General features: G+C 49.0%; 1 protein-coding gene across 1 annotated transcript in view; it reads left to right on the top strand.

The window, feature by feature from the left end:
- Positions 1-1,046: 1,046 nt before the first annotated feature.
- Positions 1,047-26,214, top strand: part of VWC2 (von Willebrand factor C domain containing 2) — a 122,300-nt gene continuing 97,132 nt past the window's right edge. Inside the window, exon 1 of the mRNA XM_052639120.1 lies at positions 1,047-1,745. Within this exon, the coding sequence (XP_052495080.1) occupies positions 1,047-1,745 (699 nt within the window). The remainder of the gene's footprint in view (positions 1,746-26,214) is intronic.

The raw sequence follows: 26,214 nt of genomic DNA, 5'->3' as shown, positions 1-26,214 counted from the left end.
GCGGCCAGTACCCTGCAGCGTCTAGTCTAGGGTTCTGTCGGCCCCTTTGGGCCACAGAAAGTTTGGGAACCAGAGAGGTTTTCGGAGACCGGGAGACTGAGGGGCGTTCGCCCCCGCCCTGCATCTCCAGCCTTCTCCACCGCACACCTTCAATCTGCCGGGCCCTCCTGCTCCACCGCCACGACCCCCTCCAGGGTCAAAGAAATTAGGAGACTGCGCGCTGCGGCTCACACGGGGGTCTCTGGTCTGCGCCCGGAGTCGCTGAGCCGCTGCCGGGTGGCTGGAGGAGGAAGAGAAGCCTGCGGAATCTCCCACCCGCAGCCGGGAACTGGGGGTGGGCTAGGGGATAGTCGGGGACCTTCCCCCGGCAGCGGGATCTGAGCTGGAGGGCGGAGAAGGGGCTTCTGCGCCCCGCACTGGCGGCGTTTGAAAAGTTTTTCAGATGAATCACCGGGCCCTGCAAGGTTTCTTCCCTTCCTTCCGTCCCCTCTTCCCCAAACACCCTCAGGCAAGCGAGGAAGGGTTTCCCTCTTATTTTTCTGCACAGTCTTCACCGTCCACTCCACTGCGGAATTCTTCACCGCGCGACCTTTGGGGAAGTGTGGCCGGGACCTGAAGAGGGGCGCCAGGCGCTGGAGTTATGTGGCTCCATCCGAGCCTTGCAGGGGGCGCGGGCCCAGCTCGCTGCAGCCCCACCGCTCCACCACCCACTAATAACGACTACAGGGGGCACACTGCGGGTCGGTGTTTTTCTGGAACTCGCTTCCGTGTCCAGGCCCGCAGTCAGATCTGTAGGACCCCCGGCGGCGCCGGGAATGCAGCCCCTGCCCTCGTGGTCCGGCGAGTCCATCTAGGGAGCCTCGGGGTCGGGCGGCTCGGGGCCGGGCGGGGACCGGGCGCGCGCGGGCCGCGGGGCTCAGCTGTGCTGCTGTTCTCTCCGCAGGGACGGCGGCTCCCGGCTGGCGGCGGCGCGCCCCCGGGCTGTGAATGCGACTCGCCCCTCGGCCGCGCTTCCCGCCCGCCCGCCCGCCGGGACGCGGTAGGGAATGCCCAGCTCCACTGCGATGGCAGTTGGCGCGCTGTCCAGTTCCCTCCTGCTCACCTGCTGCCTGATGGTGGCCCTGTGCAGCCCGAGGATCCCGCTGGAGAAGCTGGCCCAGGCGCCGGAGCGGCCGGGCCAGGAGAAGCGCGAGCACGCGTCTCGGGACGGCCCGGGGCGGATGAGCGAGCTCGGGCGCCCGGCGAGGGACGAGGGCGGCGGCGGCGGCCGGGACTGGAAGGGCAAGAGCGGCCGCGGGCTGGCCGGCCGGGAGGCGTGGAGCAGGCAGAAGCAGGCCTGGGCCGCCCAGGGCGGGGGCGCCGGGGCCGGGGACCTGCAGGGGCGGCCCCGCGGGGACACCCCGCTCGAAGAGCCCCCGGCCGCCGCCGCCCAGGACGTGGCGGGTCCGGAGTCGGAGCCCACGCCCGAGCCGCCGGAGGAGTACGCGTACCCGGATTACCGGGGCAAGGGCTGCGTGGACGAGAGCGGCTTCGTGTACGCGATCGGGGAGAAGTTTGCTCCGGGGCCCTCGGCCTGCCCGTGCCTGTGCACCGAGGAGGGGCCGCTGTGTGCACAGCCCGAGTGCCCGCGGCTGCACCCGCGCTGCATCCACGTTGACACCAGCCAGTGCTGCCCGCAGTGCAAGGAGAAGAAGAACTACTGCGAGTTCCGGGGCAAGACCTACCAGACCCTGGAGGAGTTCGTGGTAAGAGGCCAGCGCCCGGGCGACTTTGCACGCCCCGGGAGCCGGTGAGCTGGCTCCTCGCCCCCACTTTGGAGAAGAGGCGCCCTGTGGTTCTCAGAGGTGGACGGCGCTGTGCCTGTGTCCCCTCTCTTTTTCAGTGCAGAGGTAATTTTTGAAAGCCACGTGCCCAGCTGACATGCTTTTGCTCCAAAAGGGTTTCCTTAGGGTAAAGCCCGTGGCACCAAAGCCCAAGCGAAAGAACAGGCTGCGCTGTTACCCTTAATTGGCTGCTCCGGACTTAAAAGTGTTGCTGCTGAAATGTTCACCCTGTTTTCAAACACAGGGCAATTTACCTTGCTGTTTGGGATGCATTCTTCAGTTAATAGGTCATTAAGGGAGACTATTCATATAAATAAGCCATTTCCCTGGATTATGTGCTGGGTATCAGGCAGATGTTCTGGAAATTAAAACAAAACAAAATTCTTGCTGATTGGATGAAGAAACATGGTCCATGGCAAAAATAAGTCCAGGTTATGGTTCTTAAAATGGTTTTATTTTAGGTGAGTATTGGTCATGATGTTAGTAGCGCTATTTCCTGAATGCCTACAGTAATGTCACACCCCCAGGCTGCATTTTCACCTATACTAACTTAGTTAAACCTCAAGCTAGGCTATAAAGTCTGTTATGATCTGTTACCTCCAGTTGATGGAGAAGAGGAAACTGAGACACAGAATATTTAAATAAGGTGTCCAGGGCAACAGAGCTGCTAAGGAGCAGATTCAGTGCCTCAAGCCTGCTTTGATACTCTAGGCTCTATTTACACCAAAAGCCTAGCCCCACGGGTGCTGGGTGGACAGACTGCCCAGTGGGTGTGCTGGCCAGGGGCTAACTTGCCCAGAGCGCTGCTTCTTCACTAGCAGCCCTGGCAGACCACCTGCACCCCTGCTCAGCCTTTCCAGCCCCCCAGGGTTGGCTCAGCCTCTGGCCTGCCTGGACTTGGCTGATTGACTTGGCATGCCAGAGTTTTCCTGGGCAGCAGAGGGTGTCCTGGGACCTCCGGCCCCCAAAGCTGAGTGAGGAGGCAGATGGGGAGGAATCTCCTCCAGGGTCTCCAGAACAGAGCCTCTGAGATCTACAGATTGAGAATGTGGCCAGGGTGTGAGAGCAGGTAGTGAGTTTCAGGGATGAATTCCTGAGTGCTATAGAAATACTCTTTCCTCTCCTCTGTAAAGTAAGGCTAGCCATTCCTCAAGGCTCCCTGGAGTTCTAACCACCTGACATTCAGGGTCTAACTCCAGGCAAACATGCTGAAGACAATTCCTGGCTTCGGCCCTTTGGAGGACCAGACAACTTTGAGGAGAACTTTATGGGTACCAGGCCCTGCCCATACAATAGCAGTCAGGAACTCTGCTCTCCAAATTCTCCTAGAGGACTGAAGAGCCAGACAGATGACTCTCCAGAGGTTTTGGGTGCAGCCCGGAAGTGCAGAAGCAAAGCTGGCCCTGGGAGCTGGTGGGACCCAAAGGAGCCACTTTTTGTGTTGGCCAGAATGGAGCTGTAGCCAAACAATTCCCTGGAGTTTCAGGTTCATCGAAAGTGTTATGAGATCAAAGACAAGGAGTTAGTTTTTTATTATTAGTATTTACTGTCTGCACTATGTGTGGTAACATAATCATTTCTTATGTATCCCACGAGGTGGGCTGAGGAATTACTAACATTTTGACCTCAGAAGCCCAAACACATCACAGAGCAGCCATCACAGGCAGAAGGAAGAATTCAAATCTGTTTGAGTTATTCATTGCTAAATGCTGGATGCCATGGACTGTCTGTGTATATGGTTGTTGGGGGATTCTCCTGTTGGATTCCTGTTTCCAAAAATTAGTGCCTGCCCTGATGGCTCAGCTGGTAAAGAATCTGCCTGCAATGCAGGAGACTCAAGTTTGATGCCTGGGCCTGGAAGATCCCCTGGAGGAGGAAATGGCAACCCACTCCAGAATTCTTGTCTGGGAAATCCCATGGACAGAGGAGCCTGGAGGGCTCCAATCCATAGGGTCGCAAAGAGTCAGACACGACTAAGCATGAGAATGAACAAATGAAATGGAATGTGTTTTCCACTCTGCAGATGGGAGATTTTAGCAAGAAAAGGGAGTTTGGAGAGATGATTATCTCGGGAAGAATCAAAATATTAATAAAGCTATTTTTAGAGTATTAAGTGCATCTTTCATCTTCAAGTGACACTTCATTCTTAACTTTCATCCAATCATTACCAGCTGCTAGGATGACACATGCATGAGGGTTGAGCAGCTGCTGCAAAATTTCCACTATATTCCTGCTCCTATGACATGTACAATTGCAAAAGGATTTCACTGTATGTATCACGCTTGTTCATTTCTGTTAGTATCAGGAACATTTCTAGGTATTTCCCTGATTTAGTGCAGCTTTGTGCAAGTTTCCTTCCAAGACCAAAAGGATGCAGGCTTTGTCAGGGGTGTTGGGAGGTTGAGCTTAGAAGGGTTTAGGGTCAGCTGTGGTGGCTCATTGGTAAAGAATCCACCTGCAATGCAGGAGACCTGAGTTCAGTCCCTGGCTCAGGAAGATCCTGTGGAGAAGGGAATGGTTACCCACTCGAGTATTCTTGCCTGGAGAATCCCATGAAGAGAGGAGCCTACTAGGCGACACAGTCCATGGGGTCACAAAGAGACACAACTGAGCAACTAAGCGCACGGGGTCAGCCGTGAGTCCATGGGGTTTGCCCCCATGCCTGGTCTGGGCCCACTGGGCTTCCAAAAGGTCCTCCAGGGCTTGCAGGTTACATAGCAGAGAAAACAGAAAAGGAAAGCATTTTATATCTGAAGCTCTGGGGGCTTCTCTGAGAAAAGTGCAGATCAGTGGAGGTTGTGGTCTCAAGGGTCACGCATGAAACACTGCTGACCACGGCAAAATTGGAGGTGAAAGGGAGGCTGGTTCTGGTCCGCTTCCCCTGAGGCACGCAGGCGCTGTGGTAGTCTCTGCTCTACTTTCTGAGAGAGAGATTACTGATGGAGACTGGGAGCTTGGCAGAACTGATCCTGTGCCTGTGATGTGTAGGCAGCCCCAGGCAAACATCACTCCTCCCAGCCCTCCTGTGAGTCTCCGTTCTGGGGGCCTATCTGCAGTCACTGTGCCAGCTGCACACTGAAGCCAAATCAACTGACACCTCAGAGTTTGGAGCAGATAAAGGTGTATTTATTCCAGGGCCATGCGTCCAGTAGTCATATATGGATGTGAGACTTGGACCATAAAGAAAGCTGAGTGCCGAAAGACTGATGCTTTTGAACCATGGTGTTGGAGAAGACTCTTGCGAGTCCCTTGGACTGCAAGAAGATCAAACTAGTCAATCCTAAAGGAAATCAACCCTGAATATTCATTGGAAGGATTGATGCTGAAGCTGAAGCTCCAATACTGTGGCCACCTGATGCTAAGAGCTGACTCATTAGAAAAGATCCTGATGCTGGGAAAGGTTGAAGGCAAGAGGAGAAGGGGATGAGATGAGGATGAGATGGTTGGATGGCATCACTGACTCAGTGGACATGAGTTTGAGCAAGCTCTGGGAGATAGTGAAGGACAGGGAAGCCTGGCGTGCTGCAGTCCCTGGGGTCGCACAGAATTAGACATGACTGAGTGACTGAACAGCAATAACAACAATGCAAGGACCATGGGGAGGGAGAGGGGTTTCGGACAAGATTTTACTGGCAAAATTTGGGAGGTAGGCTGCTGGGTATGTAACCCTCCTCTGATTGGTTGGTAGTGAGGTCACAGGGCGGTGCTCCAGGAATTTTGTGCTCAGCCTGAAGTTACTGTTGCCCAGGAGGGTGGGTGCCTTAGTTCCTGCAAAGGAATTCAAAGATATATATCAGAGGTCTGTGTCCATGCCCCAGGAGCAACTGGGGCCCTCCTCCATATGCACTACTGTTTCTTTTTGCATTCTTCATGCCCCTAATTACTGATGTTTGACTCTGCTCTTTGGAGCTCAGGGAAGGTCTTAAGAGGCTAAAATCTTTGTCCTACAAAGGAGAAATAAAACACAGAAAGGTTTTTGTAGTAGGGAGGGCCCCACAGAGTCCTGCTCACTTTCACTCTCTGCCCAGTTTTCTCTGTACTTCAGTCTGTCTCTTCCCTTCTCTCCAGGCTCTTTACCCCTTTAAAACCCTCATTCCTCACAGCCTAGTTGATCTTGGGCAGATGTTAGCTGACGACCTCATTCTTCAATGAAATACCATTGAACTGCTAGTAATACTTAGAGTAATACCCTCATCCCGCCGGGGGTGTTTGCAATTTCATTTGTAGATCCAGAAAAAAACATAGTTACTACTAGAATGCCTTCCATTGCCTCTCAAATCATACCTAGTATCCTGCTCTTACACCAACAAGTCTCCAACTTTGAACAAGGAAGCCTGTCTCTTGGTTTATATTTTTCATACATGAACACTATTCCGTTTGCTTAACAAAATGCCCCAGACCTGGTGGCTTTGACAGTAGAAGTTTGTTGTCTTACAGCCCTGAAGGCTGGGAGTCCAAGATCAAGGAGTGGGTGGGGCTGTTTCCCCCGGGGCCTCCCTCCTGGGCGGGCCTGTAGATGGCTGTCTTCCCGAGTCCCCGCGTGGTCATCCCTCTGTGTGTATCTTGCCCTGATCTCCTCTTCCTGGATTAGGGCCCACTCGTATGATCTTATTTCACCTTGACGGCCTCTGTCAAGACCTTGTCTCTAAGTACAGTCACATGCTGAGCCCTTGGGTTTAGGATTTCAACGTCTGAATCTGGGAGGGGACCCAGTCCAGCCTGTAACACTGGGTGTCGGTGATCAGAGTTAACCTCATAGGCTTGGGTCCAGGGAGGTGTAAAGAGTGCGGTGGGACAAGGATGCATCAGCAAGAGTGACTGGAAGAACGAACTCGTAGAAAAGGCACAGAGGGACGGGTCAGACAAAAAATGCCTGAGAAACATAAAGAAAACGTAATGAAGCTGCCCACACAGATCACGATGATTCGGTGTCTGTTCCAATCGGAGCACCATTTTCGGAATTATCATGCTACTTAAGTCAGTGGGTGCTTGTGTCATGTGAAGGCCTCACTTTTAAATTTGCCCAGAACTTCCATGCAGACCAGTAGCAAGTCAAATTTGAAACTCTTTCATTAAAAAATGCCTCCATTTTGAGCAACAGAAGAACTTGTTCTCCTCCTGGGAATCCTGATTGCTGGGGGACTGTGGGGACAGAATTGGGGTCTGCAAATTTGTTTCACTGTTTCATAGGATCTCATGGAATGTGTGACTCCACTAGATAAGGCCACTCAGGAGAACTGAACTTTCACTTTGCTTTTGTTGGAATGACATCAGTTCTGTGTATCCACACTGGTTATTATGGCAGATCAGGAGCTCTGACTGGCAATTGTATAAGCGTTTGAAGAAAAGAGAAAATGAATTATTAATACGTGCTCCTTGCTAGGCTGTCTTTCAAAGCACGGGGAAAGTTGGACAGGAAATCAGTGAATGAGGGAGTCACGGGTGAGATTATTGGGGACCACTGAGTTACATGCCTTTCCTGGGGCCTCAGCATCTGACTTGTTACAAAATCTCCTTTCTAGGAGTTTATTAATGGAAAACAACCTACATGAAATTTGGAATCAAAAGCATCATCTCAACAGATCTGTAATGCAATTATGAGAAAGTGCCAAGAAGGAAAAAGACACAATTCTCCATGTTTTTCAGTCTAATAGGATTTATATTCTTTCTACTGATGCTATTTAAGTCAAAATAATACCAGTATTGTTATCCTTTGCAAAAGAAAGTGAACTGAGTTGTGTAAAGTGGACGTTCTTTTATGGAAGTCAGTATCACGTGTGTGCTGTTGCTACCGCTGAGTTTGTTTTGGTTCCTAGTAAGATTTGATGAATTCCGGACTTCTTAGTTTCTGCCTTTCTGTCTAAAGCCATTTAAGTGGTAACAATTTTATTTTTAAAGCAAGGAGAGTACATATGGTTTCTCTAGATCTTTCGATGTGTCCCTAACTCAGGTAGGAGAAACTTAATATGACTGACTGCTTTCTTTACCTGGTCCACATGGTACTTTCTATGCACATATGAGATGGGTACTATGAAAGTTCCTGTAGGACAGTTGTTCATATCCAAACTTTCCTAAAAACTCTGGTCCATAAGATGTTCAATCTATGCCAAAATGTCCTTGATATCTGCATGATCACTTGGTCCAGTCCAAAACTTTCAAAAGATATTTGCTCCATGCCAAGAGGTCCTTGAAGCAACATGCACGGACCTAGAGATTATCACACTAGGTGAAGGTCAGACAAAGAAATACAAATATCATATGATATTGATATCATTTATATATGGAATCCCCAAAATAATGATACAACTGAACTTATTTACAAAAGAGAAATAAACTCAAAGACTTAGAAAATAAGCTTATGGTTACCAATGGGGAAGCCTGGGGAAGGGATAATTTATGATTTTTGGATTAACAAATACACATTCAGTTCAGTTCAGTTCAGTTGCTCAGCCGTGTCTGACTCTCTGCGACCCCATGAATCGCAGCACGCCAGGCCTCCCTGTCTATTGACAGTTTCCGGAGTTCCCTCAGACTCACATCCATCGAGTCAGTGATGCCATCCAGCCATCTCATCCTCTGTCGTCCCCTTCTCCTCCTGCCCCCAATCCCTCCCAGCATCAGAGTTTTTTCCAATGAGTCAACTCTTTGCATGAGGTGGCCAAAGTACTGGAGTTTCGGCTTCAGCATCATTCCTTCCAAAGAAATTCCAGGGTTGATCTCCTTCAGAATGGACTGGTTGGATCTCCTTGCAGTCCAAGGGACTCGCAAGAGTCTTCTCCAACACCACAGTTCAAAAGCATCAATTCTTTGGCACTCAGCCTTCTTCACTACTATATATAAAATAGTTATTTAACAAGAGCTTTACTGTATAGCCCAGGGAACTATATTCAGTATCTTGTAATAACCAGTGATGGAAAAGAATCTGAAAAAGTTATATGTACATATATAGATATTTATATATATACAAAACTGAATCACTTTGCTGTATATCAGAAACCGACACAGAATTGTAAATCAACTGTATTCATTAGAAAAGGAAAAAGTACCTGCTGTTTGGTCCTGTCCCAAATCATTTGGCATGGATTCTTTGAACAGGACCAAATTTTAAGGGCCTTTTGGCATGGACCAATTGTCTTACAGACATTTTAGACAGGACCAGTATCTGCTAACCTAAAAGTTTAGTCTTTTATGACAAGAAGAAGAAAACCTACATTTATCCAGGGCTTATATGTTTTATATTTTGGGGGTGTGATTTATACAACAGACTGACGAGTTGGTGGTATTTTCTTTATGGAGAGAAAACTAAGTTTCAAAACAGGTAAGTAGCTTGATGAAAGTCATCAAGCTAATAACAGGGTGTTGGGGCGCAGGATTTGAGTCCTGGTCTGTTGGACCTTTCCTTCCCGCCCTGCCCCCTTATCTTCCTGATCCCAGGGGGTGGAGGGGCATTTTGTGAGTGGCTGGGAGAATTTCTGGTACCTGGAAAAGGAAAGGCTTATACTGGCCTGGTAAACACTGAATGAATTTGGTTGCATTTATGTGGATGTGTGTTATGTTTCACTTATAACATAGGGGACAACACCATAGGGAACAAAATGAGCATCTGTGGGCTTCAAAGTATGAAATCTTGAATTGTAAGGAGAACATGAGCTCTGAGCTCCAGGAGCTCCCTGAGGGCAAAGAGGAAGGTTCCAGTAGGTTCCAGATCTTGGCCAGGGTGCAGGACCTCAAAGGTCGTCAGGCCATGGGGTACAGACTGATGGTCTGACAACCAGCCCTGGCCCAGGGAGTGCTCTGCTTGGCTCGCAGAGCATCAGCTGTTTGTGTCACTGGAACAGACATTTAACAAGTGAGAGGTTCATACAGATACTTCAATTGCCAGTTTGTCATGAGAACAGGGGGAGTCCCAGACGGTAGCCATCTGCCAGGGCCAAGCTGCTCCTTGAGAAGGGCATTGGCTCCCCAGGAGACCATCACCCCCCTGGCCTGACTTTCCCATCGTCCTACAGTCATGTGGCTTTGTGATGCTGTCTGTTCACAAGTGAAGAGGTGTCACCATATAAAACCAGTAACTTCTTCAAGACCAAACAAGCCAGCCTGCATCAGAGGTGGCTCAGGGACCCTAGCCACCCTCTCCAGACTTGTCCTTCAGTTGGCATGGAGAGTCAGTCTCTAGTGAGCCCTTGTTCTGTGCCCAAGGGTGGTAATCGTGCATGCTCAGTCACTCAGTCATGACCAACTCTTTGTGATCCCATACTCTTTGCAACCCCATGGACTGCAGCCTGCTAGGCTCCTCTGTCCATGCAATTTTCCAGGCAAGGATACTGCAGTTGGTTACCATTTCCTCCTCCAGAGGATCTTCCAAACCCAGGGATCAAACCCGTGTCTTCTGCATTGGCAGGCAGATGCTTTCCCACTGTACCAACTGGGAAGCCCAGGCAACAGAGCCTCCTTATCAGCTGGTAGGAAACTGTAGCGGGGATCCTGCTTGTCTCTCGTGTTATAGGAAGGAGGTGAGAGATGTGAGAACCCACAGGGCTCTGTACAAATAGCAGAGCAAAAGCCTGCTGCTCATGTGGCCTGGGGGGTGAGCATCTCAGGAGTGGTCCTGCCTCCAGTGAGGCACTTGGTCTCCAGGAGGATGGCCCATGAAGAAGGTCCTCATTGTTAGAAGGTGACCCTAGGGGGCTGTGTGTTCCCATAAATAGTTGCTCCTCGGATCTGATACATCCCAACAGAAAATTTATTCTTGTATTATTCAAATACTTTTTTGAATAAATCTTTGCAGGCATTGGCCTAGATCCTGGTGATACGGTGACAAACTGCCGGGACCTTGTAGAGAGAGATGTGCCCAGAGGTTGGTCATGGGGCACAGGGTGTCTGCCGGGCAGGTAGGTGGAGGCCACTCATTCAGACCCCACGGCTGTTGATGGTTTGCCTTAAAATGGCAGAGGAATCCTGGGGCCGATTTTGGGGGGGAAGACCAAGCCTGTTTCAAATAGAACAGTTGTGAGCTTGAGTAAAGGACCCAGTTTTCCACTCAAGTCTGCAGCCCCTGTAGCCATCCTTCATGGCATGGTTCTGACCACGTAGCCGGAAATCCTTCTTGCTGCTTATCTGTTCCAAGGCTGAGATCCTGCCAGCTGGATTTCACTTCTCTTTCTATTTCTGCCAGGCACTGGGGTGCGGCCAGGACACAGAGTGCCTTTCGAATGGATGCAGAAAGCGATGATGTCAGGCATCTGCCCGTGGCCCTGTGAGTTCTCAGGGAGGCCCTAGCCCGTGGAAAAACAGAGCGTTGGCAAATTAAGGCTCTGTGCATTTCCGATCATGGCAGAGGTGATTTTGCCTGAGAATACGGAAGAATTATAGCCTGAAAACCCACTGTTTTTATAAAAGTCATGAAATCTTGGATCTCATACAATAAAGCACATCTTCTTAAAAGCACAGCAGAAATGGCAAACACACACACACACACACACACACACAGAAATTAATGTAGAGAGGAAAGTCAGCCAGAGGGGCGGCTGGCTTCAGGGGTGGCTGGCTGAGGGCCATCTCTGATACCTGGGACCTGGACGCTTGGCACTTATGGCCAGGCTGGGGCACGTGGCAAGCCCAGGACCCCAGGTGGAGAGAGTCAGATCAGAATGTGTCTCATAAAAGCGGGCTCCCCAGAAGAGTCTGTCCTGCAGGAGGGCAGTGCAGACACAGCCCTGGACAGCCTCAGTGTGGGCAGAGCTGGGGCTCACGGTCAGCAGTTGCACATCCCCTCCTGTGGATGTGGATGGTCATGCTTCCCTGAGTGCTCTGGATAATCCTCGTGGAATATTTTCATTTAAAGGGGCCCCAGACTAGCAATGCCCACAGGTATTGGGCAGAGGCAAACACTCTCTGGCCTCAGGGACTCCCCGCAAATACAGTTCCAAGGAATATGATGTCAAAATGACAATAACACATAAGGAGAAAGAGCAGCTGAACCAAAAGCAGTCAGGTCAGACTCAGATGTCAGGGTATGAATGGGAATTATTTTTCATGCCTAGAGAAATAAATGCGGGAATAAAATAGATGGGTAAGTAATATCGCTATGTCCAAAGTACTCATCAGCTTTGGGAAGGAATCAGATAGAACCTCTGTAAAGGAAGGCTACAGTCATTAGAACTGATCTTCAAGGGGAGAGTTTGGCAGGATGATAGATGCAGGTTCTGAGATGATCTAGTGAACCTGGGGGTGGACTTGAAGCAGTGGCCCGGAATGGAACACAGGGGCACAGGTGGAATGTAGGAAAGACGTGCTTGGGGACATGGAGGATTGAGAGAGAAGTAACATACGTGCAGTTAGAATTTTGAGAGAGGTAGCAGGGAATGTATGAAAAGGAAGAGATAGTGCCGGAGACTTTCTCATTGAAAGACCCCTATTTCCTGGTTCAGGAATCCCAGTAAAGCTAAAGAAAGATATATGCATGTGTATATATTTATACACACACTTATACATTAAGTGTACATAACATTATACGAGCTTCACCAAAGAATTGATGCTTTCGAACTGTAGTGCTGGAGAAGGTTCTTGAGAGTCTGTTGGACAGCAAGGTGATCAAACCAGTCGATCAAAAGGAAATCAACCCTGAATATTCATTGGAAGGACTGATACTGAAGCGAAAACTCCAATACTTTGGCCAACAGAGGCAAAGAGCTAACTCACTGAAATCATACCCTGATCCTGGGAAGGATTGAAGGCAGGAGGAAAAGGGGACAACAGTGGATGAGATGGTTGGATGGCATTACCAATTCGATGGATATGAGTTTGAGCAAGCTCTGGGAAACAGTGATGGGCAGGGAAGCCTGGCGTGCTGCAGTCCATGGGGTCACAAAGAGTCAGACACGACGGAGCAACTGAACAACAAAAACTGGTGGCTCAGACAGTAAAGAATCCACCTTCAATGCAGGAGACATGGGTTTGATCTCTGGGTTGGGAGGATCCCCTGGAGAAGGGAATAGCTCCGGACTCCAGTATTGTTGCCTGGACAGTTCCATTGACAGAGTAGCCTGGTGGGCTATAGTCTGAGAGGTCACAAAGAGTCAGACTCAACTGAGCGACTGACACTCACACACACTACATAATATATTTAAGTATATATATGTGTATATATATGTCCGTGGGGTCGCGAAGAGTCGGACACGACTGAGTGACTTCACTTTCACTTTTCACTTTCACGCATTGGAGAAGGAAATGGCAACCCACTCCAGTGTTCTTGCCTAGAGAATCCCAGGGATGGGGAGCCTGGTGGGCTGCCGTCTATGGGGTCGCACAGAGTTGGACACGACTGAGGCGACTTAGCAGCAGTAGGTGTATATATGTATATGTACATATATACACACATAGGTATATATATATACATACACACACGGTATAAAACCACAGCTAGTGATGCCACTTCTTAGTGATATGGCCCTTCTGCTCCTGAGGCAGCTCAGAAATAAATCGTAACACACACTCTCCTAGAGATGCTGGACCTTCTGCCTTGTGTCTCTGCTTTCGTTGGAGGTTGGCATGGTACAATCGTTTACATTTCCCTGGTCCAACTTTAAAAATTCCCTGGGGACTTTCCTGGTGGTCCAGGGTTAACACTTCGCCTTTCACCTCAGGGAGCACCCTTTTGATTCCTTGTTGGGGGGCTCAGATTGCACATGCCTTGTGGCCTCCAAACCAAAACATAAAGCAGTGGCAATGTTTTAACACATTCAAAAAAAGACTTTGATAACGGTCCATGTCACAAAATCATTTTAAAAAAATTGTTACTTGCATTTTACTTTTAAATTCTGTGAGTTTTTTTCCCCAAAATCTATCTACATAGTTTGGTTTCAAAAGGCTTGAAACAAATAAAGTTCATTTCAACAAGCCAGGACTCATATTTATTCATCCCTGTTGGGATGTCAGGAGCCGTAGTTTTAGGCCTGGTCACACTCTGAATTGTTGACAGTTATGTTCTGGGGACACAGGGCTCCTGGCCGGTGGGTGCTGTCGTAGGGGCATCCCTGTCCCCCAGGCCCCAGTGCAGGGAAGCTGGGTGGCCAGGATGTTGGCCGTCTATTCCCATGGGGAGCAGGGCCGCCCGGAGCACCTTTGCCTCCACTGGCCAGTAGTTCAGTCATGTCACACTTGCAGAAACGTCAGAGTCTGGGAGGCAGGAAGAGAAAGAATTCTGACAAGCCTGCTGCCTTTGCCTGGGCCTGTGAGGAGCAGGGGGCGCCAGTGGCCTGAGGGATAAACTGTGCTGTCAACCACTGGCTCAGGTCACCTCCCGCTGGCAACAGAGTTCCCCTCAGGCTCCCTGTGCCCTCCAGGGAGCCGAGGAAGTAAGCTCATCTTGCGCCGGGCTAACAGTGAGGGGCCACTGGCACAATTGAATGGTCGGCTCTCAGGGAGGTGTCTGAGCTCAGAGATGGTCCCTTTCTTGTGAGTGAGCCCCATGGTGTTTTAAGCCTCTGTGGAAACGGACCTCATTAACTGCAGAAACCGCTGGGCTGGCCTGTTGTAGCTGCAGGATGCTGTGGAAGAGGCTGAGCTTCAAGGGGAAGTGCAGGGGCCAAGGTGTGAGCTGAGGATGCCTGTGCTCCAGGCTCAGCCCGTGGTCCAGCACTTGCTGGGTGATTGACAGCTGAGGCAGGCTGCTGGGAGCCAGGCTCCAACCTCAGATGTGGCCACGTGGCCACTTTCTAGTTGGGGATTGTGACCCTTGTTCCTTCCAGCTCCACTGAGTCAGCTCTCCTCTGGAGGTCTTCATCTCTCCCCGTTTAGCGTTTAAACGTTATTACTTCCATCCCAAGTGAAGAATGATGAAGGAAAGCAGCGTGGTTTTGTTTGCTTTCGGTATGTGTACGTGTCTGTGTGTTAGGAAGGGATACACATATGGGCTTCAGTGTGTTAAGTGCTTTCTCCATTTTCCAGAGTCCCCACCACTCCCTGTTATCACCAGTTCACTGCCTCATTTCTGAACTTGTATCCCCAAGGAAACCAGTCCTCTCATCACATCTCACACCCACCTTTTAAAAGCCTGCTCTTGGAAGACACTTAGTTTTTGTCATTTGTATATTAAAGGAAGGCTGTGCATGCTCAGTGGCTTCAGTCATGTCCAACTGTTTGTGACCCCATGGACTGTAGCCCACCAGGCTCCTCTGTCCATGAGATTTTTCCTGGCAAGAATACCAGAGTGGGTTGCCATTTCTTTCTCCAGGAGATCTTCATGACCCAGGGATCAAACCAATGTCCCTTGCGTTTCATGCATTGTAAGCAGATTCTTTACCACTGAGCCACCAGGGAAGCCCATTCATTTTATTGCTTCTTTCTCCTAAGGATTACTTATCTTTAACCTTTATGCTAATTCCAAAACAAAAGAGTTTAGAGTCTCTCATTATTTAAAAGGAGTTGGGCTTTTCAAATTTTTTCGGTTGTACCACTCAACTTAAGGCTCTTAGTTCCCCAACCAGGGACTGAACCTGGGCCCTGGCAGTGGAAGCACTGAGTCCTAACCACTGAACAACCAGGGAGGTCCCAGAAGGAGTTTGGCTTTAACAGAACATCTCCCCTGGCCTTTTCCCCCCATTTGGCCCGAGTGGGTGATCATGCCCAGTTGCGCTCATGTCCCATCTATTAAAGTCTTAATTTTAGAAATCTGTGAATAGGTGAAGTATTAAAGCTGCTCCATCAAAATCTCACCATCCCCCGTGATCCCAAGTAGAAGGAGAGGGGCCCTCCCTACTGGGAGTGGGGTCCAGGCTGGGGCTCTGAGCCTGGCTGCCTGTGGCCCTGGGGTCATTCCAGACCTTGTTGGCCCCGCCTCCACTCTGCCAGCTCTGTTTGCAGCAAGCCAAGAGCTGGAGGCCATGGCTGGGTCCACGTGGACACACAACTCTCCACTGCGGAAATAGGGGTGCAGGTGGTGTCTTAGCTCAGGCTGCTAGAGTGAAATACATGGGACTGGGTGCCTGAAACAACAGAAGTTTGCTTCTCCTGGTTCCGGAGACTTGAAGGCCAAGATTGAGGTGCCTGCAGGGTCTGATTCTGCTTGCTCTGTTTTGTACACGGCCACCTTCTCACCATGTCTTCACATGGTAGAGAGAGGGCCTTCCTCCTCTCACAGGAGGACACTAACCACACCCTAAGGGCCTCACCCTCATGAACTTGGCCTCGTCTTACCCTTATGACCTCCCACAGGTTCTGCCTCCAGAGACCATCACGCTGTGGGTGAAAGCTTCACCGTATGAATTTTAACCATATGACTTTACAAATGTTCAGGTCTTAACGGGAGGCCAGCAGGTTTTTTTCTACATCTTATTTGACTGTGTGATCTGTCAGATTGGAACCCTTCCAGGACATTCACCAGGTCTGGATCTTCATCTCAGAAGAAACAGCCTTCTTTATTCTCATCCCATTGATTTCACTGCTTGCCACCAGGTGAAATACACCATGTAAACACTGTCCACATTTTTCCCCCTTCTAAGTGAGTTCCTGCATGATCCAAATTTATCCAAAGGACTTATTCACAAGAAGTTTTGAAAGATGTTAGACAGAGGGTCCTGCTTCAAGGTAAACTATAAAGGAGAAAAAGTCAGTCTTTGGTGCCTGCGAAGAAAGCAGGGCCTTGTCGGGTTGTCAGACTGTTGTTCTGTTCATCTGCTGTGTGTATGTGTATGTGTGTGTGTGTGTGTGTATGTGTGTGTGTGGTGGGTGAAGTTGTGTTCTTCTTGAGACTAGAAACTGACAGCTCCTGGGGACAGTTCTTAATTAAGTCCCTTTGTGTGCAAATCCATTCTCTGACAGCCAGGGGAAAGACAAAAAGAACAAAACAAAAATCTCTAAAGGCAGAGGAAGCAGCCGCTTGCTGTAGCTACGAGGGACCATTTGCTAGTGTGGTGGCTGGAAGCTGGCTGTGGATCAGTTCATTTCACTCCAGAGCCGCTGTCCTTGTGGTAGGGGGAGGACAGAGAGCCTTATAGGGAATGGGCCCCCCCCGTGGCCCTGATGGACAGGGGTGGAGCTCAGAGAGTGCTCGGAGCCTGGGAGATGCAGGCTGCTGGTTGGTGCCCCCATGTCCCAGGCAGGCCTCTGCTGCTTAGGTGCTTAGTGAGGCCTTGCTCCAATTTAAGACAGTTTCAGGTGTGGAACCTGTAGAAAGGTTGGGGAAGGATTTAGTCCAAAATGATTGTTGAAAAGAAAGCTGAGACCCGCATAGCATTTTTCAAGCTTCTTGCTGAGAGTCAGGAGATATTGGTCAGAGTAGGAAGAATGGCCCAGGACATACTCATGAAGCTGATACCTGAATGACCCAGTGCCCTGACCAGACCCTCAGTTCCAGCCACTGCTCTGACTTGCTAAGCAGGTTTCTTGGCTGTTCATCAGCCCTGCGGGTGTGTGTTCACTCCATACAAAAGCAGGGTTGAAAAGCATTGCTCCTGCCTTTTCCTCCAGCTCCAAAATAACCCAGCTCCCAGTCATCAGAAGCTGATGAGACCTGTGGTTTAAGTAGCAGGGACTTTTTGATTCCCCTTAAGTGCATCCTGCTCAGAAGTGTGACTCTGGGCACTTTTGGGAAGACACTTAGCAGCTAGAAAGGACACTCTCGCCATCTGGTGACAGAAGTGTGACAGTGGCTTTGGGAGGATGCTGTCATCCAGGGCCAAGCCTAGACTGCTTTTAGGCAAGGGCAATTTTAGCTCCTGCCTCTTATTTCTTTCTCTCTTTCTCTTTTTTTTTTTTTAGTTTCGATAACATTTACTTTTATCACATTAATTTTTTTCTTAAAATAACTTTATCCTATGAAAATATAACATTAGAAAAGTAAAGAGTGGTTATTAAAGAAGTTACTATCCATTCGGGGGGGGGGGAGAGAAAAGATAATATGTAAACAGAGGAATTCTTTTTTTAAGAAAATTTTATTTCAAAACTTTAATTTAGATTGTTGTTTTGCAGATTAAAAAAAATGAAATGAGAAAGTGATATAGTATCTCAAACTTGAAATCACTTACTTTAGTTTTTATTTTGAAACTATTGAAAAACTACTCCTGAAAAAAAAAAGTTAAAATTTGTACATATCCCTGCATGACAACTTGTTCCTTAATTGGATATTATCAGAATAATTAACCAAACAAAGTCATAGTATATCCCTGGGTTGGGAAGATCCCTTGGAGAAGCAATGGCAACCCACTCCAGTATCCTTGCTTGGAAAATCCCATGGACAGAGGACTCTGACGGTCTACAGTCCATGGGGTCACAAAAGAGTCGGACATGACTGAATGACTAATATATAAATAAAACTCAGATGCACCAACACTGAGTTCTTGTTCTTTAGTTTCAGAACAGTTCTTTTAGTTCTGCTGATGGTAGAAAATGTTTGTTCTCACCAGGTCAGATTTCTGAGTCTCTTTAGGGTAGGTTCTCGGCCCCAGGAGGGAACTGTGGGGCAATGAGACATCCTCCCTGCCTGGATGGGGCCCCTTCTCTGCCTGCCGCCTTCTCTACAGCTGACTTAACCCCATTCCAGTCTATACTCTCTCCTCTCCCTTCAACCCCTAGGGACAGCTTTGCCTTTAGGAGTTGTAACATGCCTACAGCTCAGTTGGCACCTGCCATTGTCTGCAGACTGGGCACTGAGGTGAATGACTTTGGCATGTCTTTGTATTTCTCTGTGAGATACAGGATTCTGTTAGGTAGGGAGCCTCTAGGATCAGCCAGTGGAGGTGGAGGATTTGGTGGTAGGTCCTGGGCAGCCTGTTCCTGTCTTTCTGTCCCAGGATCCATGCCTGCATAATCCCCAGTCTGCAGGGTGAGTGTGTCCACATCTGGTAATTTCCATATTTGTATTTGAAGTTGGTCCATTGGGTAAGTAAGAGAGTATGTTTGTTGGTGTTTGGTTGCTAAGTTGTGTCTGAGTCTGCAGTCCCACGGACTGCAGCACTCCAGACCCCTCTGTTCTCCACTATCTCCCAGAGTTTGCTCAAATTCACGTCCATTGAGCAGTGATGCTATCTAACCGTGTCATCCTCTGCCGCCCTCTTCTCCTCTTACCTTCAGTCTTCCCCAACATCAAGGTCTTTTCCAATGAGTCAGGTCTCAGCATCATGTAGCCAAAATATTGTATCTTCAGCATCAGTCCTTCCAATGAATATTTGGGGTTGATTTCCTTTAGGATGGACTGGTTTGATGTCTGTGCAGTCCAAGGGACTCTCTAGAGTCTTCTGCTGCACCACAATTTGAAAGTATCAGTTCTTCAGCGTTCAGCCTTTTTTATGGCCCAACTCTCACATCCATATATGACTACTGGGAAAATGCTAGATTTGACTATACAGACCTTTGTCAGCAAAGTGATGTCTGCTTTTGAATACGCTATGTAGGTTTGTCATAGATTCCCTTCCAAAGAGCAGTCATCTTCTAATTTCATGGCTCCAGTCACTGTCCACAGTGATTTTGGAGCCCAAGAAAATATTCTATCACGGTTTCCACTTTTCCCCTTTCTATTTGCCATGAAGTGATGGGACTGGATGCCATGACCTTACTTTTTGGAATGTTGAGTTTCAAGCCAGCTTTTTCACTCTCTCTTTCACCGTCCTCAAGGGGCTCTTTAGTTCTTCCCTTTCTACCAATGAGTGGTATCATCTGCATATCTGAAATCATTGGTATTTCTCCCAGCAATCTTGGTTCTAGCTTGTCAGAGTATGAGTCCTCAGATATGCCATATAAGTTTTAGCTATTTATAGGAGAAGGCAATGGCATCCCACTCCAGTACTCTTGCCTGGAAAATCCAATGGATGGAGGAGCCTGGTGGGCTGCAGCCGATGGGGTCGTGAAGAGTCGGATTCGACTGAGCAACTTCACTGTCACTTTTCTGCATTGGAGAAGGAAATGGCAACCCACTCCAGTGTTCTTGCCTGGAGAATCCCAGGACTGGGGTCGCACAGAGTTGGACATGACTGAAGCGACTTGGCAGCAGCAGCAGCAGGAAACCGTGACACACAGAAGAGAACAGCTAGGAGAGATGTAACAGGCAGAGCACGGTGAGACACCTGCTTCCCACGTGCAGGACTGGATTGCTCCAGAATCTCCAGGATTTGCTTACTGATGTCAGGCTGTGGGTTTAGGGGCCCAATTTCCGTACATCCCTCTATGCACTGTCGGATCCTTTCTGTAAGTCTCCATTTTTGAGTTTATATCAGTCTAACGTCTGTATCTTCTCGTCCGTTTGTGGATTAGGCGTGTAATCCAAATCTTGATCCCTTGTAATAGAAGGATCTGTCTTCCCTTTGCCTTGTGTGTGGGCATCTAATCCTCTGAGCTCTTTACCAGGTGGTGACCAGCCCTTTCTGAAGCAAAGCTGTAGATTTCACTTTTTTCTGTTTCTCACATACTGTGCAAGTTAATTTCAGCTCTTGTGTCTTTCCGTTTTTTCCTTGACTCAGTCAATATTTATTGAACCTGTGCAGCATTTTGTACCAGCTCAGTTGCTATAACTATCCCGATGTGACAGGGACTCAGCTCTGGCTCTTGAGTTGTGCTGAATCTAGCTAGCAGCTGACTGCAGGCTGGGAGTAGGACTGTACTCTCGGCCAGTGCTCCTGGAGGAATTCAAGGGGCCCTGGGGCTCACAGAGATTTGAAGAAAGGAGAGGATGGAGGAGCAGGAATGGGGAAGGAAGAGGGAAGCCCCAGATTTCAGTGTTTCTCTCTGTTTTCATGTTAATCTTACTTTGCAGAATCCAACAGTACAACAGTTAGAAAAATAAAGAGGATCTCTCTGCTGATGGATGAAATAAAGAGAAGAGTTTATTTCAGGTTGAATGATTTTAGTTGAGAAAGGTCTGGGCTGACATCTCTTCATGCATAAATTAATCACATTTATGAAAATGTTACGATTTCTTGGGACATTTTACTAGGATTTTCATGGTCTCTCATTCGTCTGTTCTGGCAGAGGCATCTGCATTCAGCGTGGAATTAGTGGGCTTTCATGGCTTCCATGCCAGCAACCCCAGGACCAAGTTCCAGATTGGAAATATAATGCTGGTTGTTAGTCAGACAGCAGAATTCACGTGACACAAGGCATCTTTGACTTCTCACCTGGGCCACCGGCCTTTTCTGGCAGCACAGGACAGAAACCTGTGTAGAAACCAGATTTAAGAAAAGTATATTGGCGTTCCCAAGTAGGTGGACATTCTGGCGGATGGTGAGGAGAAGGTGCTGTGTAGGCGGGATGGAGCAGCAGGAAGTGTCTGGAAATTGGTTTCTCTTTTGTGTCCCCGAGTTTTCATTGCAGCTTTATGGGTAAGAGCCCCAAACTAGAAACAACCCAAATGTCCATAAGCAAGTAAATGGATACACAAACTGCAGCATGTCTATCCAATGGAATATGATCAAAAAGGAATGGTATGCTACAGCACAGATACATCTCAAGGTCACAATGCTGAGTAAAAGAAGTGAAAAAAAAAGAAGAGTACACGTTGTACAAAATAAGTTGCTGTCTTGAGAATAGAAAGACGTTTAGGACACACACAAGAGTGGGATTCGAATTCAGCCTTTGAACACAATAGTTTCCTGCTGTGTTTCAGAGCCTGGTCCTTCTCACTGTTATAATGATCATCACCATGGTTATGAAATGACACAAGGCAAAGCTCCTTACAGACAGAGATCTGACTGCACCTGAATTCATGAATGTGAAATATATGGGATAAAATACAACTGCTAATAGATGACTTGCACAGAACGTCTTCCCAAACCACTACTCACTTACACAGATCATTTACGTGTGAGGCGATTGATGTAAGTAGTGTCCATCATGAAGGCCTCATTTCACATTTCATGTGTAAATCATTTCGTGTGTAAATTACATTGCTTGTTCCTACTTAATTGTTTAGAAATAAACTCAGTATTTAGAGTCTTACTGCCTATGCACATGTGATATGGACATGCACGTCATTACTGAGCATTCTAAGGTTCTAACTATGAAAACACTTTAGTCACTGTCAAGTTAGTATCTTTCTTATATCTGTTCATTGATGGTTCAGCGAAAACATGTTCCGGCAAGTCTGTTCTTCATGGTTTTGCTTCAGGTTAAAAGTGAAAATGTTAGTTGCTCAGTAGTATCTATCTCTTCGCAACCCCATGGACTGTAGCCCGCCAGGCTCCTCTGTCCATGGGATTCTCCAGGCAAGGATACTGGAGTGGGTTGCCACTTCCCTCTCCAGGGGATCTTCCTGACCCAGGGATAGAACTGGGGTCTCCTGCATTGCAGGCAGATTCTTCACCATCTGGGCCACCAGGGAAGCCCTTCAGATGAGATCCGCTTTGAAGCTGTTCGTAAGTCACGGTCACTGGGGTGACTCTGAAAGCAGAGGAGGCTTGTGAGACAGAGCGGCCCTCGGCATCCAGACTTGGATCCCAGGCCGGCCAATTGCTAGCCCCTCACCAGCCTTCCTAGCCATCACCCACCTCCCAGCCATGACCAATATTCCCACCTTTCTGGAAATAGCACACAGTGGGGGCTCATCATCTGGCCTCCGGACTGGGATAAATGAATGAACGACATAGAGCTTATCTTTACTCTCATTCTGAAAAATCGTTTTCTTCTCCTTCAACACAACAGTTGATTACTTCATTCCATGGTGGGTTCCTTGAGAGTGGACTCCTTTTCCTCAAATGACCAAGTGCTCTTCCAGGCTCTGCATCTAATTTCTAATCTGTACAAAACTTGGATTTGTAACTGGAAGACAGCAGAGGGTGATATTTCAGTCACTGGATGTGTTATACACATTGTAGGTAGCTATTGCTAACAGGAGAGACTGCAGAAATGCACCTTAGAAGCTTACGTTGCTGCTCACAGATTCAGGAATGCACTAGGCATCCTTACCTTCAGTTTGCACTGAAGGACAGAACACGGGGTGGCAGGAGGCCTTTCGGCGCTCCGGCTGGTAGCTGAGGATTCTGTGGCTCGGGCAGTGCTCAGACCTGGCGCCTGGAATCAGAGCAGCCGTGTGGAATCCGATCAGGCGCTGGGCAGGCCGACCTCCCACCAGGGTCCTAGAGGCCAGTCTGCTGCCCCTGCCTGCTACCATTGGGCAAGGGGGTTTTCAGCCACACACGTGGTTGGGGAAGGCAGAGCACGGACTGAAGTCTGGGAGGGACACCCTTGTGCTCTTGACTGTAAGCCTAAACTCCGATTTTTGAGAAGTAAACAAACCTCCACATAGTTGAACCAGGATTTCCAAATATTTAGTGATAGTAAAACCCACAATCCAATCTTTGATCAAGTTGCAAAGCTTTTTTAAAAAAAACTTATTTATTAGCTTAAGTTACTTAATTTATTCATGAATAATTTGGCTGTGCCAAGTCAGCATGGGACCTTCTATCTTTGTTGTGGGTTGCAGTATGTGGGATCTAGTTCCCTGACCAGAGATTGAACGCGGGCCTTCTGCACTGAGAGTACAGTCTTAACCACTGGACTGTTGAGGCAGTTTGAGCATGCGTTGGAAAATAATTTCCAGACAGAGCATTTCAGAAGGGAGTGTTTATTAAGAACAAAGAGCAGAGATAACGTGGATGCTGTGAGCACGGAGGGCAGACTTCCTGCAGACCAGGGACAGTCAGTAGTTTTCGTAGGTTAGTAGCTGATTTTTATAGTCTCCAAACAAAGAAAATTCCTCCTGGAAGGTTGGCACTAGGTGACTGGTTAGGGCAGTGTAGGGTGGTGTGTGTGTGTGCTAAGTCACTTCAGTTGTGTCCAACTTTTTGCGACCCTATGAACTGTAGCCCTCCAGGCTCCTCTGTCATGGGATTCTCCAGGCAAGAATACTGGAGTGGGTTGCCGTGCCCTCCTCCAGGGGATCTTCCTGACCCAGGGATCAAACCCGCATCTCTTATGTCTCCTGGATTGGCAGGTGGATTTTTTACTATTGGTATCACCTGTTGGGCATCTTTGCCTAATTTAGAGTCACCTAGTCTGTTCGTGAAGATCACGGGGGCTTTTGACAACAGTTACAAAGGGGGTGAGTCAGCTTCAGAGGTGACTTTGGTTCTGGGCTCCGCTTCTGTGGCCTTAGTAAAAGGCTGCGCACCTGTGGCCTTGAGGCAGGACTCAACACGGACAACCAGGGAAGTCCCAAGTTGCAGTCCTTAAAGAAAACAGCAGTCCACGCTGCTTGTGTGATTTGAGTATGGCTCTGTGGTGGGGCAGGGTGCTGTCTCAGGCCCAGAGCAGCAAGAAGACTGATTTTCAGGAGGGGCTACTTAGGACCTGTGACGAAGCCTTTCTGGCCCTGTCCTGGCAGGGGGGCCCTTCTCTCCTTTCAAATTCCCAAATCCAAATGGGGCTTTTTCCTGCTTCCTGCATGACAGCCAGGGTGTGCTGTGGTGCCTGGCTGTTGCCCTTTTTTCGGCCACACCATGGGGCATGCAGGGTCTTAGTTGACCCCGGGGATTGAGCCTGTGCCCCTGCGCTGGGAGCATGGAGTCTTCACCACTGGCACACCAGGGAGCTCCCTGGGCCTGTTTTTTGAGGACAGACTGCAGTGACTCCCGGTCCTCTTGCTCCTCCCTGAGTCTCTAGCCCTCCCAGTGGGACGATCCTCACTTCTGGGGCGGGAGGTGCCTCCCCTCTGTCTAACCCACCCACTCTGTGCTTTATGCCTCTGCTCTGGAGCCTCTGACCTGTAGTGAGCTGGAGCCCTTGCAACTCAGGATCTCTGCTTTTGAAAATCCCACAATTCTTTTCATATCCTGCTCACTGAGTAAACCCACCCTGGACACGAGGATGCTACAGGCTGAGCGGGGAACTGGTAGGAGACAGAGGACAGAGGGGCGCAGCGGAGCCATGCTTGTTACAGAAGCAAGAGAACATTCTCATGCCGACTCCGTGTCTCAAATATGTGCCTTTACATTGCTGGCAGATTGACTTTCACTTCTAAGGCTGTAATACAAACCAGTCAAGGTTTTGTCCTGGGCAACTCTAAAGTGCTTTTTCAGTGTTTTATTTCTCTTATTTTTCAAGTGTGAACACACACACTTACACCCCCCTCCTGATTCTCAGCTACATGGTGGTATAGTGCCTGAAAACCATGCCTTTAAGTACAGGTAGAGATTTTGCTTCATGCAGTAACCAAGCCACTCGGTGGAGATGTCAGTTCACTGAGTGGAGATTTCAGTTTGGGATATCTGCACTGTTTAGTCCAAGGGAGCAGCCACGAGAGTCATTTGTGTGGTGTTGGTTGTGCCACAGGTATTACCGGCAAAAGTGAAGCAGGGCCTCCCTGTCCAGAAAACTCAGTTTGACAGCCCTCCCCACATCTGCACTGTCCCACATCACAGTGTCTGATTGCTGGGTCTGCATGTCCTGTTTCACTTTGTCCTGGGTCGACCCAGATGAAAACTTACTCCACTGGGGATTTCCAGGAAAAGAAATATCATCCCCACCACGACCTGTCTGAGTTACTACAAGGGGATTTGTTGGCAGTGTCCAGCCTTGCCAGGAATGGCCGTTAACACTTGATTGCATGCTAGGTTGCTTCAGTCGTGTCTGACTCTGTGCAACCCTATGGATTGTAGCCCTCCAGGCTCCTCTGTCCATGGGATTTTCCAGGCAAGAATACTGGAGTGGGCTGCCATGCTCTCCTCCAGGGGATCTTCCCAACCCAGTGATGGAACCCACGTCTCTTACATCTCCTACTTTGGCAGGCGGGTTCTTTACCACTAGCACCACCTGGGAAGCCCCTTATTGTGCTGGATTGGAGAGAGCCAAAAGGGGAGCATTGGGGCCAGCGGCTGGCAAATTCAGCGAGGCCAGGTGGAGCCAGGATGTGAAGGACGTGGTGACACTGGGTGATGGAAGCGATGGCCCATGAGTGGCCTTGGGCTCTGGAGCCGAAGCCCTGCCTCTGATGAAAGGTCTGCCCCACCTGTGGCTGGTTGCCTGACACCTGAGTCTCAGTTTCCTTGCCAGAAACAAGGGCCTTCATTGGAGTAGGTGTGGTTACTGCTGCCCTGAGAGTTAAATGAGGTCATGTTGGGACAGCCCCTAGCCAGGTGCCCACCTCTGAGAAGCCCTAGGTTTCTCCTTCCCTCACCCCTCCCCTTCCTGTCCTGCTCTGCTCTCTTCACTGGGCAGAGATGATAAGAGTGGGCCCTGAAGGCCGGCCCTGGAGCCCTGGGCAGGGCTATGCAGGATCTACAGGACGCCTGAGTGGGCAAGAATTCTGTACAACCTGCTGTGTAAGTTTTAGAGAAACAAAAATATTTCTTCAACAGAAAGCTTGTAAAGAAGCTCACTATGTGGGTTAATAAAAACAGAGGCTCCCCGGTGTGGAGTTAGGAGGGAGAGAGCAACCTCGGGTCCCCGGCGGGTTGGTGCACTCGCG

Source organism: Budorcas taxicolor, chromosome 4 (genome assembly GCF_023091745.1).
Source record: "Budorcas taxicolor isolate Tak-1 chromosome 4, Takin1.1, whole genome shotgun sequence".
Lineage (NCBI taxonomy): Eukaryota > Metazoa > Chordata > Mammalia > Artiodactyla > Bovidae > Budorcas > Budorcas taxicolor.
The sequence above is the reverse complement of the archived record's forward strand: the minus strand, read 5'-3'. Positions and strand labels throughout refer to the sequence as shown.